The sequence below is a fragment of the Panthera onca genome, chromosome C2 (assembly GCF_046562875.1).
Source record: "Panthera onca isolate mPanOnc1 chromosome C2, mPanOnc1 haplotype 2, whole genome shotgun sequence".
Lineage (NCBI taxonomy): Eukaryota > Metazoa > Chordata > Mammalia > Carnivora > Felidae > Panthera > Panthera onca.
The window spans coordinates 142,089,860-142,107,967 of NC_138347.1; the positions used below are offsets into that span (position 1 = coordinate 142,089,860).

At 36.4% G+C, this 18,108-nt stretch overlaps 2 protein-coding genes across 11 annotated transcripts in view; one reads left to right on the forward strand and one right to left on the reverse strand.

The window, feature by feature from the left end:
- The window catches only part of RARB (retinoic acid receptor beta), a 672,606-nt gene extending 669,835 nt beyond the window's left edge, over window positions 1–2,771 (forward strand). For 8 of the 9 annotated variants that reach the window (XM_060638522.3, XM_060638523.3, XM_060638530.3 and 5 more), the window contains one exon: window positions 1,285–2,771. In XM_060638522.3, the coding sequence (XP_060494505.1) occupies window positions 1,285–1,481 (197 nt within the window). In that variant the 3' untranslated portion in view covers window positions 1,482–2,771. The remainder of the gene's footprint in view (window positions 1–1,284) is intronic. The other variant, XR_009612006.3, reaches the window with a different exon arrangement.
- A 52-nt stretch (window positions 2,772–2,823) lies between these two features.
- Window positions 2,824–18,108, reverse strand: part of TOP2B (DNA topoisomerase II beta) — a 64,571-nt gene continuing 49,286 nt past the window's right edge. For both annotated transcript variants that reach the window (XM_060638520.3, XM_060638519.3), the window contains exons 26-36: window positions 17,643–17,798; window positions 17,410–17,493; window positions 15,433–15,627; window positions 13,090–13,234; window positions 12,464–12,625; window positions 10,806–11,007; window positions 9,769–9,848; window positions 8,494–8,604; window positions 5,814–5,936; window positions 4,234–4,328; window positions 2,824–3,316 (exon numbers count right to left, since the gene is read on the reverse strand). In XM_060638520.3, coding sequence (XP_060494503.1) covers window positions 3,149–3,316; window positions 4,234–4,328; window positions 5,814–5,936; window positions 8,494–8,604; window positions 9,769–9,848; window positions 10,806–11,007; window positions 12,464–12,625; window positions 13,090–13,234; window positions 15,433–15,627; window positions 17,410–17,493; window positions 17,643–17,798 — 1,521 coding nt within the window. In that variant the 3' untranslated portion in view covers window positions 2,824–3,148. The remainder of the gene's footprint in view (window positions 3,317–4,233; window positions 4,329–5,813; window positions 5,937–8,493; window positions 8,605–9,768; window positions 9,849–10,805; window positions 11,008–12,463; window positions 12,626–13,089; window positions 13,235–15,432; window positions 15,628–17,409; window positions 17,494–17,642; window positions 17,799–18,108) is intronic.

The following is an 18,108-nucleotide window of genomic DNA, read 5'->3' on the forward strand; positions in this document are numbered from 1 at the left end:
TGTACTCTATGACAGCCTTTTTCATCTCATGCCTTGGCACACATGCTCTGGTTGCTATAAACTTGACTCCAGTTTTTCCTGACCATCCAAACCTGGGGAAAATGAATAGTACTTAGGGCAGTTGTTACTGGGTGAAGTCTCTCTCTCCATCGGTGTTGCCGTTGCTATCTCGCGTGTAGGCAGATTTACTTCTGCACACTTCTCAGCAAAGGAACTCTTGCTCTCCTGAGAGGTATAAATATTCTTGGTCTAGTGACTCTCAGTTTGTGTGGCAACGCGAGCAATTACAGAAGTGCCTAGAGCTATATCACAGTTGAGTGTTAGCGTCGGGCTTTGCTGTGTGGAGAGAAAACTCAGCAGCTATCCCTGGTACCCAGCCTGCTGCGGTCCTTCTCCTTCCCCATTAGCGTGCTCTGCCCCTGAAGGCCTGGCCGAGCCAAGGAACCAACTCTGCATTTCACAAAGTGCTTAAAAAACACGGTGAATTTGTTGGACGAGGAGTCTCGATTCTTGAGCTACTTCCAAGAGGTTTCCTCGATGAGCCGTTCCTGAGTTCATCCTTAGCATGGGGTTCAGAGTCTCTACCAACAGCAGATACCAGTGCTTGGCCATTAGAATTACGAGGTCTTTGATTTTAAAAACAGTGAGGCTGTTTAACTTAATACTGTCATGGTCTAGATCTAGCTAGACCGGTGCTAATAGAATTTACTGTGATTATGGACATACTGTCTGATCTGCCTTGTCCAATACAAGGAGCCACTAGCTACACGTGGCTCTCGAGCACTAAAAAAGTCTAATTCAATCGAGGCACTGTTTGTCCTAATTGTAATGTAGCAAATTTAAACCGTCGCACGTGGCTAGTGCCTGTTGCCCTGGACAGGGCAGTGCTGCGTCCAAGTTGACAAGCCGCCCATTTGTTAGCTGTCACCTGTCGCTTCCTTTGCGGGTAACTGGTATCCTTGAAAACTGTCTTGTTGGAAGACACGCTCTTTCTGGTCTTTTATCAAGAACGTCTCTTTGTAAATTAGGTGAATATATGTTGACACTGTTTCCTACAACTGACTCGGGCATGGGATCAGCACATTTAAGGAAGTCACCGCGTCTGTGCTGCTTTTCTGTAGATGGAATAGAAATATTTAAATGTCGTAAAATTAGGGTAGCCTCTGGAAGGCACTGGCAGCACGGTTTTCACCAAAACCCTCGTTCAAGTCAGTGAAGGTGGAGCCTTAGTTCTTCAGCTTGACTCCTTATCTCTACCAGATTTCTATTATCTCTCTTTAAAAGGTGCAGAACGTGTAATTACCTTGAAAATGGAAATTCCTGGATCAATGCCACCTCTCATTCAGGAAATGCTGGAGAATTCTGAAGGACATGAACCCTTGACCCCCAGTTCGAGCGGGAACCCAGCGGAGCACAGTCCCAGCATCTCACCCAGCTCGGTGGAAAACAGCGGGGTCAGTCAGTCACCACTGGTGCAATAAGACACTTTCCAGCCACTTCAAACATTCCCCAGTACCTTCAGTTCCAGGATTTAAACCGCAAGAAAGAAACATTTTTACTGCTGCTTAGTTTTCGGACTGAAAATATATTAAAACTCAAGAAGGACCAAGACGTTTTCATATGTATCAATATTTACTCCTCACTGTCTAACTTACCTAGAAATACAAACTTTTTAAATTCTAAAACTCAGCCATTTCGTGCAACCAGAAACTAGTTAAAAGCTTCTATTTTCCTCTTTGAACACTCAAGATTGCATGGCAAAGACCCAGTCGAAATGATTTACCCCGGTTAAGTTTCTGAAGACTTTGTACATACAGAAGTATGGCTCTGTTCTTTCTATACTGTATGTTTGGTGCTTTCCTTTTGCCTTGCATACTCAACCAAGACACCGAGGTTGTGGAACAGACTACTGCACGCGTCCAGCTAAGAGAGGCTCAAAAAAATAACTTGCTTTCACAGAGTAATCAGGACACCAAGGTAAGGAAAGGGGACTGTTGTACAGTATGACAAAGCTAGAGAGAAGTCTAATTTAGTTAGTACGGAAGCTTGTCCTTGCTCTTTTTGACGCTCTCAAACTGCGTCTTCTATTTCATGTTGCCCAGTAAAAAGATACAAATTCACTGCACTAGCAGAAGAGAATTCTGTATCAGTGTAACTGCCAGTTCAGTTAATCAGATGTCATTTGTTCAACTGTTAATGTCACTTTAAGAGTGGTTTATCTTAATGACATAACTACACAATTTTTTTTTTAAAGATGCATTTTTACAGTAATGGTAGCCTCCAAGGCAGAAACACTATTCAGTGTTAATAAGTTTTTGTTTACCTGTTCACAAGCCATTAGGGAAATTTCATGGGATAATTACAGACTGGTCTACCACCTACACTGTGTAACTCCAGTGTCCTTCCTCATTCATGCCTGGTATTGAGGGTTTTTGTTTTTTTTTTCCTAGCCTCCTTGATGCCCGGGGGCTAGTATGAACCCCTAAAGGCATGGACAGAGAATCTGCATCCTTTGACCTTGTTCAATCACTATGAAGCAGAGTGAAAGCTGTGGTAGAGTGGTTAACAGATACAAGTGTCAGTTTCTTAGTTCTCATTTAAGCACTAGTGGATTTTTTTTTTTTTTTTTTTGATATATTAGCAAGTCTGTGATGTACTTTCACTGGCTCTGTTTGTACATTGAGATTGTTTAACAATGCTTTCTATGTTCATATACTGTTTACCTTTTTCCATGGAGTCTCCTGGCAAAGAATAAAATATATTTATTTTAAGAGTGTATGGGAGCTTTTACTACACTTCCCTCTTTAGTAAAGACACAGAGTACACAGTTCCATTTTTAATGTTTAAATTTCATTTCAAAAAGCAGGTCTGTAGTCTGCAACCATGACAATTAAAATCTGTGCTAATGCACGGCAGTCTATAACAATTCTACAAGCCAATCAGACAGTACATGACATTTCAATGAGTAAAAAAGAGCATAAAACCGTATGTGTAAGAACAAAATGTTAAAAGGCCTACCACAATAATAAAAAACCATCAATTACATCATCACATTAAAATAAGCCAGATGTACAAAAGTCTGAGACAGAAAAGACAAAAGGACAACACAATTTATCTGTTGAAAAATGTTTCTGTGCTCTTTGGGCACTTAATTAAACATTGCAAAATCAACATCTTCTTCGTCATCGGACTCTGCAAAATATTTTACTTCTTTCCTAGCCCGACCGCTCCGTGGCAGAGAAGGTGCTTCAGAAGTGAAATCTGATGGGAAGATGTCCACATCTGAATCCTGATCAAAAGAGGTTTTCTTCATTTTCTAGACATGGTTTAAAGAAAAAAAAGAAAAAGACTAATGTTAAAAAGAATTATTCCTTATACTTCACTTACATTTGAGAAATACAAATAACGAGGCTTCTAAAATCATAATTGTAATGCTAACTTAAGTGTAAGACCAGTTACCTAATCCTTTTTCCCTTTATAAAAATGATGAAGTATAATAATCTGCCACCGTGGTGATATTTTTTTCTGAATTTCTCTATTACCAAGCAACTATGCACAGTACCCAGATTAGTACAAATTATTTACTAGTAAGTACCTCTCAATTCATGAAAGGAAAACAAAACTTATGCACAATATGGAGTACATACTATGTTTATTATAAAAATGCAGAGAGGAGTCACCAAGATGGACCAGACACATGGAAGACTGGATGGAAAAGGCCAAGGTGGAGAATGGCGTGAAGCTAAAATCATGTTTGTATTTTTACATTTTAATAGGGAGAGAAGAAAAAGGACACTGGATGTTTTTCTTTTACCTATAAAAAAAAAGATTGTGTGCTCCTGGAGAAAGGTCAGACTGTGAAAATTAGCCACAGTCAAATGAATTCAAGTTAAAAGAAGAAAATCAGAGCCTGGGCAAATAAACCCAAGCTAAAAAGAAACAGCCCCTATTCGGTCTGAAAAGTATTTCAGACACATAGCCAATAACTTCAATCGTTCATTGGATGAAATAGAATACTCTTAATTAAGTAGGCTAATTTATGCCAGACTTTTATCCAAGAAATAGTCCTGATTGTATGTATCTTACACTTGGATAATTCTTTTAACTATACATAAGTGCCGTATGCATAAGAGAGGCTAGGTTTAAAGTGTTAGAAGACCTTATAGTATATAAGCCAACTAAGCCAGTTATAGATCATTGTAAAACAATGCATAAAAAGACGTTCCTGATTACCTTGCTTGGTGTTTTGGATGTTTTCCTGCCAGGGTTATAATCACCTTCATTTTCAGAGCCAGATGCTTTCCTTTTCTTTGCTCCTCGGCCTTTACCTTAAAATGATACAAAGGGGTTTTTTCCTCCCAAGGTTAAAGTACAGTATAAAAAGATAAATGCCACAACATTACAGTTCACTTCTTCGGCATGCCCCCATCAGTACTGCAATCCTGGTCTCTAAATATAAATGATGTAGAAACTATTTGGCGGCATCATTTCAGTTTTGGGATTGACGGGACGAAAGAGTATTTCACAAATACATTTAAAACTAGTTGGAAGGTCCTGGTGACAAATTTTAATGACCAAACTCCTGATACACAAGAGAAAACATTTGCATTTTGAACATGTGGTCTTTGTGCCTAAAAAGAAAATGTCTTATTGCTTTTTAACTTGTATGTGATGAAAACAAGTTTTAGTTTCTAATTTGTCCTAGACTAGTACCTTTAAAAATACAATATGCATTATTAGAAAATACATATCTTCTTATTAGCACAAATTATGTTTAAATGTGTAGTCCAGATTTTACTTATGCACTAGTAACGACCAACTGCAGATCCCATTTTAGGTAGCACAGTCTTAGAATAAGCCCCGAGTATTAATCATAATCTGTCAAATCCATGTTCCTTCTCAGACTTAAAAGCACCACATGCAGCTATTTTTTTTTCCACCTAACTAACCTCTTATTCTCACTAGAGGAGAAAGGGGGAAAAGTCATATGCAAATGGTGACAAAATATTCTACATCCTACAATGATGCCAGTGAAAGAGAAAATGGAACTAAACTGCCATTCTAAATTTTAAAAATTCTTTAAGAGCTATGACGAACCAGATTGTACTAGTATGGATAGCCTAAACACTCTTGGGATGTCCTATTTTATCAAATGAATCAATGAAATGGCACTTCTGAATCTTTAACAGTTTCAAGCCAGGCATAACAGAAGTACCGATCTCCTCAATCACTGTTTCTTTTTTGCCCCTATTCTCCCTTGTTTCCATGTAGCTATCTCCTTATCCCAACCACCACTCTAAATACACTGATGGTAAATCTGTCAGTTGGGAGAAAAGGCTGAGCAGCTACCCTCAGAAAAAACTGTCTTACACATATTTTTTAAAAAGCACCTTTGAGGACTTTTCTAGATTCTGGAAGGAAATGAGGGTTCCAGGATGAAGAACTGGTTCCTAGATGAGCAAACAACAGCTCCAGTGTACAAGTCCCAGCTCCTGGGAATGGTCACTGTCCACTTGGCAAGGAGCCCTCATCTGCCTTCTCAATAACTACTCCCAGTGAGTCTGTGCAGGGGGTCTCTGAACCATTCTTAGGTATGTAAGTTGTTTACTTAACTTCCGAGTCGTAATTCCTTGATTCCTAAAACAAAGCACTAGACTTCCTCTGGACTCTAATTCAGCACTAATTCTTAAACATATTCCTTGTTGAGGAGTAAAGCAATTTAAAACAAAACAGTACAGTCTTTCTAAATTCAATGAGAAGAGACGAAATATTTCCTACATGACATCCATTAGAGGGTTAAACATAATCCTCACCTTTTGGGGGTGTACTCTTCTTTGGAATGCCGAATTCTGAATCTGAGTCAGAGTTTATAGTCTCTACTTTCTTCTGTTTAGGGGTTCTCTTGGGCTTAGCAGTTGTATCTGAAGATGGTTTTCCTATTAAGCAAATTTCCATTTCATAAATCAATGTAATACACTTACCAGCGAACCATGCTCAAGCGAATCCTGTAACAATGGAATTTCTTACTGCTGATAGGAAATTGAGTAGCCTTACATAACAAAATGGTTTCTCTTCCCTTGGTGCCAGTATAAAGCCAAACAATTTCTCACAGATGACACCATGCTTTTTATTTAATTATGAATATGCCTTTTGCTATTTCGTGGGAGATTATTTTAAACAAAGGCCATTAATGTGAATTAAGCAGGAACTTTTAAAAAGCAGTAGTAAAAATATAGTCATGATAGAAAAGTAACATATTTGACATTAATTACAACTCAAGTATAACCACATGTTACGTTCTAACTTCTAAAATGTTTTAGAGGAAGGAAAAAACGTTTTTACAGGACCCCCAAATACCATGAATAGAAGCTGATTCACTTCAATTCAAAGTTGAAAAGTTGAAATCCAAACATGGCACTTTTATGTAGAAAGAAATGTGAAAATTCCAGGTAAGACAATAGGCCCAAAAGCCTTTGTTTTAAGAATTTTGCTTTTAAAATAGAATGTTTTTCTGCTTCATTTACCTTCTATGTGAAAACTGATAAATCAGACTTCACTTGTGTGATTAGTAAAAATTAAAAAACAAAAACCAGAACAGGCTAATTACATGGAAAATGTATTCCTGGGCCCAATCTGAGATGCTAGGGTAAAGGCCCCTCATTAGGACGGCAAGAGAGTCCACACTCATGGCCGTGGCAACCACAGGTTTTGTGGCTTTTCCCTGAATCCTTACGACTGAGTCCACCACAAGAGCCACGTGGCAGGCAGCTCCTAGCACCAGTATAGGCTTGACACGGCAGTGTGTTCTAGGAACCAGCTTTCTCCTTCATTAGAGTTTCCAGGCTTGAGTGTTAGGTGGCAGTTCAAGTTCCACCAAGCAAATGTAAGTCGATACCAGAGTACCATGAGCTGCTTCTGCTGTCAACGACCGGAGTTAGAGGTTAACTTGTATAATAATACATATAATTTGGAGCTAACAGAGATAATCTCACAGAGGATGGAGGAGGGGATGCATCCTCTCCTTGAAATGGGATTTTGTGGGAACTGTATTTTTGGAAGGTGGCTAGAGGAAGACTGAGGGCTTCAACTGTTTCACGCAAGCATCACCCATTCAACTGACACAGGCTAGTTCAACTGGTGAAGCAGCCAGACGGGACAGGGGTTGTGGTATGCTAGCCTGTTAGTTAACACTCAACACTGACTCATTAGCTTAAATAGGAGTGAACAGCTCGATGAAGGAAACAGGTTGATACGTTCCAAGAAGTGACAGGGCTCCCAAGTTCTCGGGTGGTTATAAAGTGCTCACGTGAAGACAATTTTAAAAAAGATGCGGAAAGAAAAACTATAGGGCCTGTCTCAGTTTGAACTCCCCAGAAGCAGACCCCACCTGGCCCCAAAACAAAGACTCCAGTACAAGTACTTATTTGGGAGGTGAAAAAAAAGGGAGAACAGAACTGAGGCAGCGAAGCGACAGCAGCAGCCAGTAATGGGTACGGTACCAAGCCTGTCATCACCCTGAGGGCTCACCACGAGCAATCTCTGAGCCATGGGAAGCACACATCTCAGAGCCGGCTAACCAGAGAGGCAAGAGCACTAACGTATTTGCAAACCGGCTCTCTTCAATTACCGAGGAAGAGTGGCTGGAGTGGGGAAATACTAATATTCCAACATAGTAACAAGTCCTGAGGCAAAGAAATACAGGCACTGGCTGATGTGTACGGAAGAGGTGTGGGTGAAGGGATGCAGACAGGGCACCTGGTGTGTTGGCCAGAGAAGCTGTGGCAGTCAACCAACCTCTTACCGTGGTCCTAGTGCACTCAAAATAAGTAGGGACTTCTGTTGTTGTTCCCCTTCATCTAATATGTGCGTGTCTACAATGGAATCTGTTTTACATTTTTGAGGTACTGAAAAGATGGTCCATGCTGTATGTTTATTTACTTGCTGTGTAAGGAGCACTTATCTTTTAAACACAAAGCACTAATACTGGCCTTCTTCAAAAACACCAAGAGTATGTCCCTTGGGACTAATAACAGATTCCTATGTCAAATCAACTTAGATTTATGGAGAATCTAAGGCTATGGGAAAGAAAGAAGCTACATGACTCAGAAAGAAAAAAAGAAGACCCCAGCAGAACTGAGCCATCATTCCAAATGGGGTGTGAAGACATGACCTACCTAGATAACACAATCAGGCTACTAGCCAGACAAAATTTTCATCTATTTTACAAGCTAACACCTATAGGAGAGCTTACTTAAAAAGCTATCTTTAGATATCAATACACAGGATTATTTTATAATTACAATAGTTTCACAATAAGGTCTTACATTTTAATTATTACTTCATACGGTTAGAAAACAAGAGGGATTCTCTTTATACACATTTATACTATTTTCTACTGAAATCCACGTGCAAATAGTTTCAAATTAAATTTCCTTTAATATCAACTACATATAGTCTGTAAGATGCTTAACAACATCAAATCTAAGTACATACCCTTTTTAGCAGCTACTGTTTTACTTGGAACTTTATCTGTTTGTTTCAGACCAAACGATGGTGAAAAAACAGAGGCAGAATCTTCTTCATTACTGTCAAATTTAGCTGAATCTAAAAATTATAAAGCTTTCTTTCAGTAAAGAGACTCTATAAGGACCACTTAACAGTTAAACTTTGATTCTTTTTACTGATGACTTCTCTTTAGCTAATTGATCTTATAAATTTCTATTTTGTGATCATATAATCCATAACATACAAACAGCTGAAAACAAAAAATATAACAATGTTATATTTCAAAAATGTTAACTCTGTTGTAAAACAATATAGAAATGTATAGAGTAATAAAATTCTTAATAGTCCCAAATGCTAATCATTTAAAACATAACTGATCAGCTCAAAAATACTGATTGATTTTAAACTGCAAGATCTCACTGTGATTATTTTACTGTCTACACATCTAATGCTGTTAACCATTTCAGGAATATCAGTAATAATGTTCAATCTAAGAAAGTGGTAACTTCATCTTTTAAAAACCAATTTTAAGTCACTGAAGATCAATTTAAAACCAGGCATGCTCTGGTTTCTCTTCAGATCACATCAATCTTTCGCCTTTTAAAAGTCATTAGGCTTCAGTTTACTCTTATACTCCATTTTGATTCAACAGTTCCACTCTTCATCCCTCCCTCCTTCCCTTTGTCAAACCAAAACAGGGATTCGATATGTCTACTTAGATGTGACAGTTTCACATAACAGTTTTGACATGCTCTCAAATATGCATATCTATCTATACACTTACAATATGTATCAGATCTATGTCTGTCTGCCTATATGTGTGTGTGTTTTAAAAATTCAAGACAGTTAAGTGTAACTAGATTGACCTTAAAAATTCCCCACATAAAAATATAGGAAATAGGGGCACCTGGGTGGCTCAGTCAGTTAAGTGTCTGACTTCAGCTCAGGTCATGATCCCGCAGTTTGTGAGTTTGAGCCCCATGTCGGGCTCTGTGCTGACAGCTCAGAGCCTGGAGCCTGTTTCAGATTCTGTGTCTCCCTCTCTCTCTGACCCTCCCCCGTTCATGCTCTGTCTCTCTCTGTCTCAAAAATAAATAAACGTTAAAAAAAAAAAAAATTAAAAAAAAAAAAAAAAAGAAAAAGTAAATAAACCTTGTTACATTGAGGGAAATGTAAAAAGAAGGTAAGTTTTCCGCTCATAAAAAAAATCCATAGCAATAATACAGTAAGTAATTAATCAATGAAAAGATTAAAGGAGCATACCATCTTCTGACTTCTGAGAGTATGAAGGAAATGAGAAGAGATTCCCAAAATCTTGACCTTTTTTGTCATGTGAAGATTTTCTATTAGAAAGAAAAATTAATCACAATTTAAATATAGTTTCAACCTTGGTAAATTATATAATGTGCTGCAGGATTATAATTGCAGTTCTCTCATTGGTTTCTCTTTGTCAAAGACAGGGGAACCAAACTTTTTTTTTCTGTCTCACATGCACAGGTGTGCACAGAAATACATTCAGAGACACCAGAAAAACCAATGATTTAACATAAGAGAATGGAAACTGAGCAAAGGTTAAAGTTACCCAAATTATCACTACATTAAATTTTATGATTAACAGAACTGTTCCAGAATTCAACATCAGTAAATTATGGCCAGAAACCTAAGGAGAAAGTCAGAATCTCTGTCAGAGTCCTCAATAATCCTATTTTTAACCCTAGACTGCCTATGATAAAACACTTCCTTTAAAATCTAAAACAGCTTACAAACTTCACATCTTACACATTAAAGTTCAATACTCTCCAGAGGCAAAAAAAAAAAAAAAAAAAAAAAAAAAAAAAAATCAAAGCCAAAGCTAGGGAAGAAAATTAAATCCTCCCAGTTCTAAAGAATTAGTAACTTCTCTGAACCATGTTGTCAATGTCCCATAGGCCTGCAGCCTATTTTTCTAAAGTTTTACTGGAACACGGCTACACTTAGTCATTTACATACTGTTTCTGGCTGCTTTCTTGCTACAATGGCAACAACTGAGTAGTTGCAAAAGAGACCATATGGCTTGCAAAGCCTAAAATATTTGCTATAGAGCCCTTTATGGGGGGGGGGGGGGGGGACCTGCCAATCCATGCTCTAAACTATAGACAACAGTTCTGTAAACAGCTGCAACATTACCCAGATTTTTTCCTTTGTGAGGAGGACCTTACCTCAAATGATAATAAATTCTTAGACACAGTTTACTAGGAGATCTTTAATAGATGCCTAAATAATGAATTGTACCATATAACGAATAGTACTTTATTACTTACTCTGGAGTAGCTTTTGATTTGCCAGGTGAAAATGTATATTCATCTTTATCTAGGCCATCTGAAGGAACAAATTCATCTTCCCCATCATTTGTTATGGGAGATGCTTTCACTTTCAATTCCTCTAAATCATTATTGTCCTCATCATCATCAGCATCATCATCCTCCTCTTCTGAGAAGTCAAATGTGTATTTAGGCCTTTCAGCTAAGAGGAGAAAAAAAACCAGGAATGTTAAATCCAGCTTTATTTACATGAAATATTACAAATAATGCATTTCAAGATATTCCAGCTATCTCTAAAAAGAACAAAAGGGGGGAAAAAAGACAAGCATTCACAGCAAAAACCAACAGCTTTGGCCTCAGTTATTTTGATAGCATCAAGGGTTAATCTTGTACTTCCCAGGAGGCTAATGCATATGGCACAGGGGAGCACAAACTGATTAATAAGATTGTTAGGGTGCAATTTGTCATACTTAAATATTACTCAAAAATAGGAATATAAGCCATTGTAAAAGGGACTACTAAGATTTCCCATTTCTGCAATTACAAAAGACAAATTTTACTCGTCTTAGAAAGGTGCCGAACTTTCTCTTAACCTCTTACATAAAAACTTCTATCTTCTATTCACAATAGTTTTACTACAAAATAACAGACCATAATTCTTCAGATGAATGAGAAATATAGAGATAATACCTCAACATATTACTAAACAATAAAAAAAGCATAAAAAGGTACCAAGTATGGGGAAAGGCACATTGGTATAATGCAAGTCTTATAATTTCTAGCATATACTATGGAATAAAATTTTTACATAATTTGGATGCTGTGTCATTTTATACTTCATTTTAGGTGTACGAAAAAGACTAAATACAATTTTGAAGTATCTAATTTAATAGATTAATTTTCACATAAGTTAAGTTACTCTATTAAAAATTCACCTACATTGTACTACCTGTGTGCATTAGGAAAAGAATTCAATCACTGGCGATTAGAGCACCAAAGAATTTAAGGTCTGACATATATTTTTAAAAGTATCTCGCAGAAATAAAACAACCATAATAAGGTATCATTCATTTTAACTAAATTAGGACTTAATAAAATTTGAGAAGAATCTTTACAATAGGACACTCAATTTTTAAATATTTGAAGACTTCAAATTAATGAATATTCAGAAAGGATAAAATTGCATGCTTAACAGCCATACAAAATAACAAGATGATATCTTCATCCTAACTCTAGCACTGCAATTATATAAATTATGCTGTGTGCATGGAATCAGACTTCTAATCATGAAACTTCGTGATATATGGGGTAGAAAACAAAACAAAAACTACAAAGCACTTCTACTGATCACTGTTGATATTCTACCAAGAAACAGTTTTTACCAAACATCTTCAAACTATGGATGGATTAAAACCCAAACTTTCTAACAAAAACCAATAGACAACATGATTCACTTTAGAGCAATCTATGTCCAACTTTGCTAAAAACAACATTCTCTAAAGCAACATTTTTGTCTTCATGAACTGTAACTTCTGAAATACTAACAATTTAGTACTTTAATGACATTGACAGTACTAAATATACCAACTTATAGGAGTAATACTAACTTGGGCAAACTAGAATATACAAGAAAATAAAAATAAAATATATCAAAGTACCAGCTGCTCTCCTAAGCAAAGAATCTCTGGGAATAACCACAGGCTCTGTTTCTTCCAAGTCACTTTCTGACTTGGATTCATCATCTGACCAAGGATTCCGTTTTTTCACTTTCTTTGCAGTGGATTTACCAGATGATGTAGGTGTTTTTCTCACCCTGGTACCTAAAAATGAAAGAATAAGGTATGTATCAATATTTATACAAATGTCATTACTAAAAATAAAACTCATAATGAAAGGTTAATTATAAAATAATGTTCATGAAAATTTAAGACATTAACATCAACTACTAGAGGAAAAAAAAAGCACAATAAAAAAAAAAATCTAGCTATACCCTGTACATATATATATTTTTCCCCCCTCACAAAAATACTTTGTAGGTAGGGGCACCTGAGTGGCTCAATCAGTTAAGCGGCAGACTCTTGATTTCAGCCCAGGTCATGATCTTGCAGTTCATGAGACTGAGCCCCACGTCAGGCTCTGCACTGACAGTTCACGGAGCCTGCTTCTGATTCTCTCTGTCCCTCTCTCTCTGCCCCTCCCCCACTCACACTTGCTCTCTCTCAAAATAAACAAAAAAATTTTTTCTTAAAAAAACAACAACAAAATCTTTGTAACAGTTCCTCACCAGGCTCCTTTTTCTCCCTTTTGGGTTTGGGACCTTTATTTACAGGAGCTGACGGGATCAATGCCTCTTCTCCTGTACCCTCTACTGGTGTTCCACTGAATTCTTCGTCAAATTCTACTTTCACTGCTGTGGTATCGAGATCACCCTATACATTAAACAAACAAATAACTAGGAGTAAAAATACAAATTAACACCATACATTTCCAGCCAATAGATCACTTCTTCATATCAGATAAGTAAAAAAATAATGCAGAGGACATTGATCAGACCATCTTCTACTTTATTTACCTGCAGCAAATGATATTGCTTACCACTCTACTATTCTGATACACTCTATGAGATAATAGCTACTTAAAAGTAACCATAAAAAAAATAAGATGGCGGCTTTTGATTATCAAAGGGGCTTTCAGACCAATAGCAAAATACACCAAAAAGTACCTGCAAAATAAGTTCCTATATTTCAGGTCTCTCGTACTAGAAAAAAATCACAGATTATTGAAAGAAGATAAGCAACACATGTCATGCACTGCTAGGTATTAGTCAAAGTCTCCCTACCCTAAGATTATTAAAAGACAGAGAAGGACACCAGGACAAGTCATTAGAATACAAATAACAAATATGGAGGGAGGTATAAAAGTAACCCAGGGGGGAGAAGTGAGCAACTCTGCCCAAGGCAGGGTCAGAGATGACTTCATGGAGAAGGAGCCTTTCTGACTGGGTTTTGAAAGAATCATGTATGTTTGCCAAGTGAAGAGAAGGAAAGGAGGGAAAAGCATCCCAGGCAAAAGACACAGAGGCACGATCACCATATTATGTTTAGCAAATTTCAAACAGTCGGGTAGGACTCAAGGAAAGAGAAAAGGAAAGAGTAGGCACATGGAAACACAGGGAGGTATGCAGTTGCTATATGACTGGATACTAGAATCTGTGTGCAGTCAGTGGGGAGTCACTGAAAACTTTTGAGCATCTGTGCAATAGTCAGACTTATTTTTGGAAATATCACATAGGTAGTAAGAGACAAAACAGAGAAGAATGAAGTACAAAAATGTAGAAGTCATGATAACTAGAGACAGGAAGACTAATTAAGAGGAACACTTTACGTCAAAGAAAACTTCTGAAATTCTAAGCCAGTTATCAATGGAGACCAAGAAAAGCGGGGCAGTGGGGGGAGGATTGTGGAACTGCTACACAGGCAGTCAGTAGGATTCAGTTACTGATTAGATGAGAAAGTCCCAGGTTTTTGGCTTGTTTGTGATGGGTGATAAGGCACAGAGGTGGAAGAGGTTTTAAAATCAGGATAATGGGCTCAGCTTCAGTTATGTGGAGTCTGAGGGGCTTTGGGCAGTCAGGTAGCTGTATTAACCTGGCACTCCTGAAAACATTGTAAGTTAGGGACAAAGATTCAAGAGTCATCAATGTGAGTGAAAAAAAAAGGTCTGGGCATAGATGAGGTTACTTGAGACTATGTAAGGTGAAGAGAAGAGTGCTAAGAACAAAACACCAACTAAAAAGGAGAGAGGCCATTTCCTAAGGAGGAACCTGTGTGTGCTAGGAAGCTAGGTAAGAGGCAAATAGTACACACATCAGTTTATCAGAACAGAAGAGAGTGATCTCTCTGGTATCACAAAGTTCCTATGCTTTCAAATATTAGCTCGGTACACTCCATCTCTGAGGCTCATTTCTCAAGCTCTAACTAGACTAATGGACGTATCTATATATTCCCTAGGCTCTAAAATCAACCTGCCCAGAAAAATCTGCTTCTTTCAGACCACCATGCCTCCTGTTTCCTCAACTCTGAACAGCCTTCTCAATTTGACTAACTCTTGCCCAACAACCTTCTGGAGGGTAGCTTAAGTCCATACTTTTAAATCCTCAATAGAACCAATCAATGCCAATGACATGGGAGGTGCTTGATAATTTTTTAACTAAGGGTAATAACAAATAAATAGTAAAAGCTTACTTTGAAAACCAAATATTTTTCTGCTTAAGAGACTTCCTTAATTGGTCATGATGTAGAACTAAAGTTCATATTTTAAAGCTGATATGTTTTTGGTTGTTGTTCCAGGATTTTAATGTAGAATGCTGCTAAATAGACTATTTCTAGCTCTCATTTTAAAAACTCCATCAACCAAGTAGTTCTTTACATATATGTAGATCCTTGACTAATGTTTTCATTTTGTGGACGAACTGCTCTCATAGAACAAATGATTTCCTATCACAGTGAAATATATTAGAAACAAAGCATGATTTAATAAGCGCAGAGTAAAACTGAATATATATATATATATATATCATTAGGAAGATGGAGTCTACCAATGAGTTAAAACAAAAGAAATGTCATACCTTTTTCCTCTTCAGCAACTTTTTGCTGGCATCTGCCTTCATAGCAGTAATTTCAGGAACTATTCTTCTCCCATAAGGGGAAGGCATTGTTTCTTCCAACTGAAGTTTCTTCACCTTAGGTTTGCCAACTTTACCTTTTATTGCTTTCCCAGCCATTCCAGCCAGAATATCTTCTCGTTCTTGCGCCTCCACTTTCTGAAGTATAATTATAAAAAGGGTGGGTGCGAAACATCTCATTAGAAAAGACAATCAGTACTGCATAAGAAATTCAAACTACAGTAAAACCTTGGTTTGCGAGCGTAATTCATTCTGAAACGTGTTTGTAATCCAAAGCCCTTGTGTATCAAAGCAAATTTCAAGAATCATGGGCTCAGCTGGGATCATGTGGTGTTCGGGGTCACGCACTACTCGTATCACTTGTCTTGCAGATAAACAGGAAATCTTTGTAGCATAATAGCTTAATGGAAATAACATAAGCTTTGAAATCAGACAGACCTGGATTTCAATCTTAACACTTCATTTATTAGTTTAAACTAATACAAGAAATAAGTTATAATTTATAGAGCACCTATTAAGTTCCAGGCATTAAAACTCATGTAATCCCCATTTTATGAATGAGGAAGATTGGGACTCTACAAACATAACTGCTCTTAACCATAATGATGTAATGCCTCCCTAAACAAGTTATTTAACCTCTCTAAACTTCAGGATCTTCATCTAAATAACTGTTTAATAAGCTCTTTCATTTGGGGTTGTGACAGGAGTCAATCTGAGGATTACACAGAACACAGTGCCAATACACAAGATATTCAATTAATGGCGTAAGATTTTAAATGATACAGAGAGACATGAAATTTAAGTCTAAATCTTTTTAGATGTAAAAAGTTACCATATCCAGAAAAAAATAAGTTGTCTGGATCTATTTTGCTAATTATCAAGTAATAAAATAAGGTGACGAATTAAAAGAGTAATAAAAAAAGGTGGGGGAGAGGAGGGAAGAGTAGTGTTATTCACTGGGACTATTCTGAGTGATGATATTTCAACAATCAGGAAATTTATAGGCATAGCCACAAAAAGTTTTCTATGTCTCAAGAATCAGTGATCAAACTTAAAGCAGTATTAGACTATCATTAATATTAATCAGAAACAATGTCTTTTTAACATATGCCTGTTTCATGTACCAGCAGAAAAAGGCTCTAATTTTTAAAAATCTAATTCATTAATCTAAGTCATATTATGACACTTGAAAGATGATTAAGGAAACCCAGAACAACAGCACTAAAAAATGCCAGAAATTCTATAAGGCTACCACCCTCATTTGTAAGAGTCCTAATTCTGATTTAGGTCATGAAAATAAAACTAAAACATGTGGACAAAAATCAATGAAACAACTAAAAGTAAAAAATGTACTATCATACAAGTAATGACAAATAATAATTGACCTTGTGCTACTCAAACTCAGATGATCATATTGCTAACCTTAATTTAACTCTAATATTTTAAGTGAGTTAGTTGCTTCACAACAAATTGGGCAATTTTAGAAAAAGTTTACATTTTCTATCTTTCTCTACGTTTTTTTTTTTTTTTAATTAGAATTCTACCTGGAGAAAACTAAGTTATAAAAACTATGTTAAAATTTCTCTGTTATAAACCTAAAGTCACTATCATTCTACTTTGTAAAAGTTAACATACTTAAACTGAATCAATAAGCTATTTTGAAGTTAAGAAAATTTAACAGAAAGTGTTAGTATTCAATTTATTCTAAATTTAACTTCATATAGGTTTTTACACTCATCTATACCAAACATGACTTTTCTTTATAACTTCGTAGAGCTGGAAGCTTAATCCTAATGCACCTTATAAACATATTAACCTTTACAGACTTAAAAGAAACTGAAATAATTTAATTAAAGAACTTTCATTCTTATTTCAAAAACATTACTTTTCCAAATATAGTTTAATGGAGACTTAACCTACATCCAGTTCCTCAACAAATGCTGCTAAATCTTCTTTCCAAAGATCTGAAGGAGATTTTCTTTTAAGATCATTGACCTCTCGCCCCTATAATAAAAAAGTAGTAAAATTTAAACATTCAGTAATTTAATAAAGTATAAAGGGTAAATCAAAATACTTCTTTTTGTAAAAAGAAAAACAAATAAATGGATAATACTGAAATAGTTTCAAATTATTTAACCCACAAAAGTTCATACTTTTGCATCTCTCTGTTTAATCAGTTCTTCAACTTTTTCTTTAGTAAGAGACCACAGAGACATATTTAAAATATAATTAAAATCGGGGCCTGAAGGAGTTCCTGAATCAGAGGAACTATCATCATGCTGGTTTTGTGTTTCTTCCTCTTCTGCTGCCTGTAAAAAATAATAAACTTTATATTAAAGTCCTGTATAGTATCAAATCAACGCTGAATTTTATTGAATATGGAGTTAAAAATTCCACAAATGCTATACTCTTAATGCTATATTCTCAGGGTGGTTGGGGTTATTTTAGATTTCTATCTTCAGGATTACAATATAAAATATGTATTTGCTATAAAAAGTTTTCTAAAAATACACAATAAATCTTCAAAAGGAATGTATAGTCAATCCCTATTTATCTAGGAATCTGATGAAAAATTAACTGCTTTGCCCAGGCACTAAGTCATAAAATGAGAAGATACCA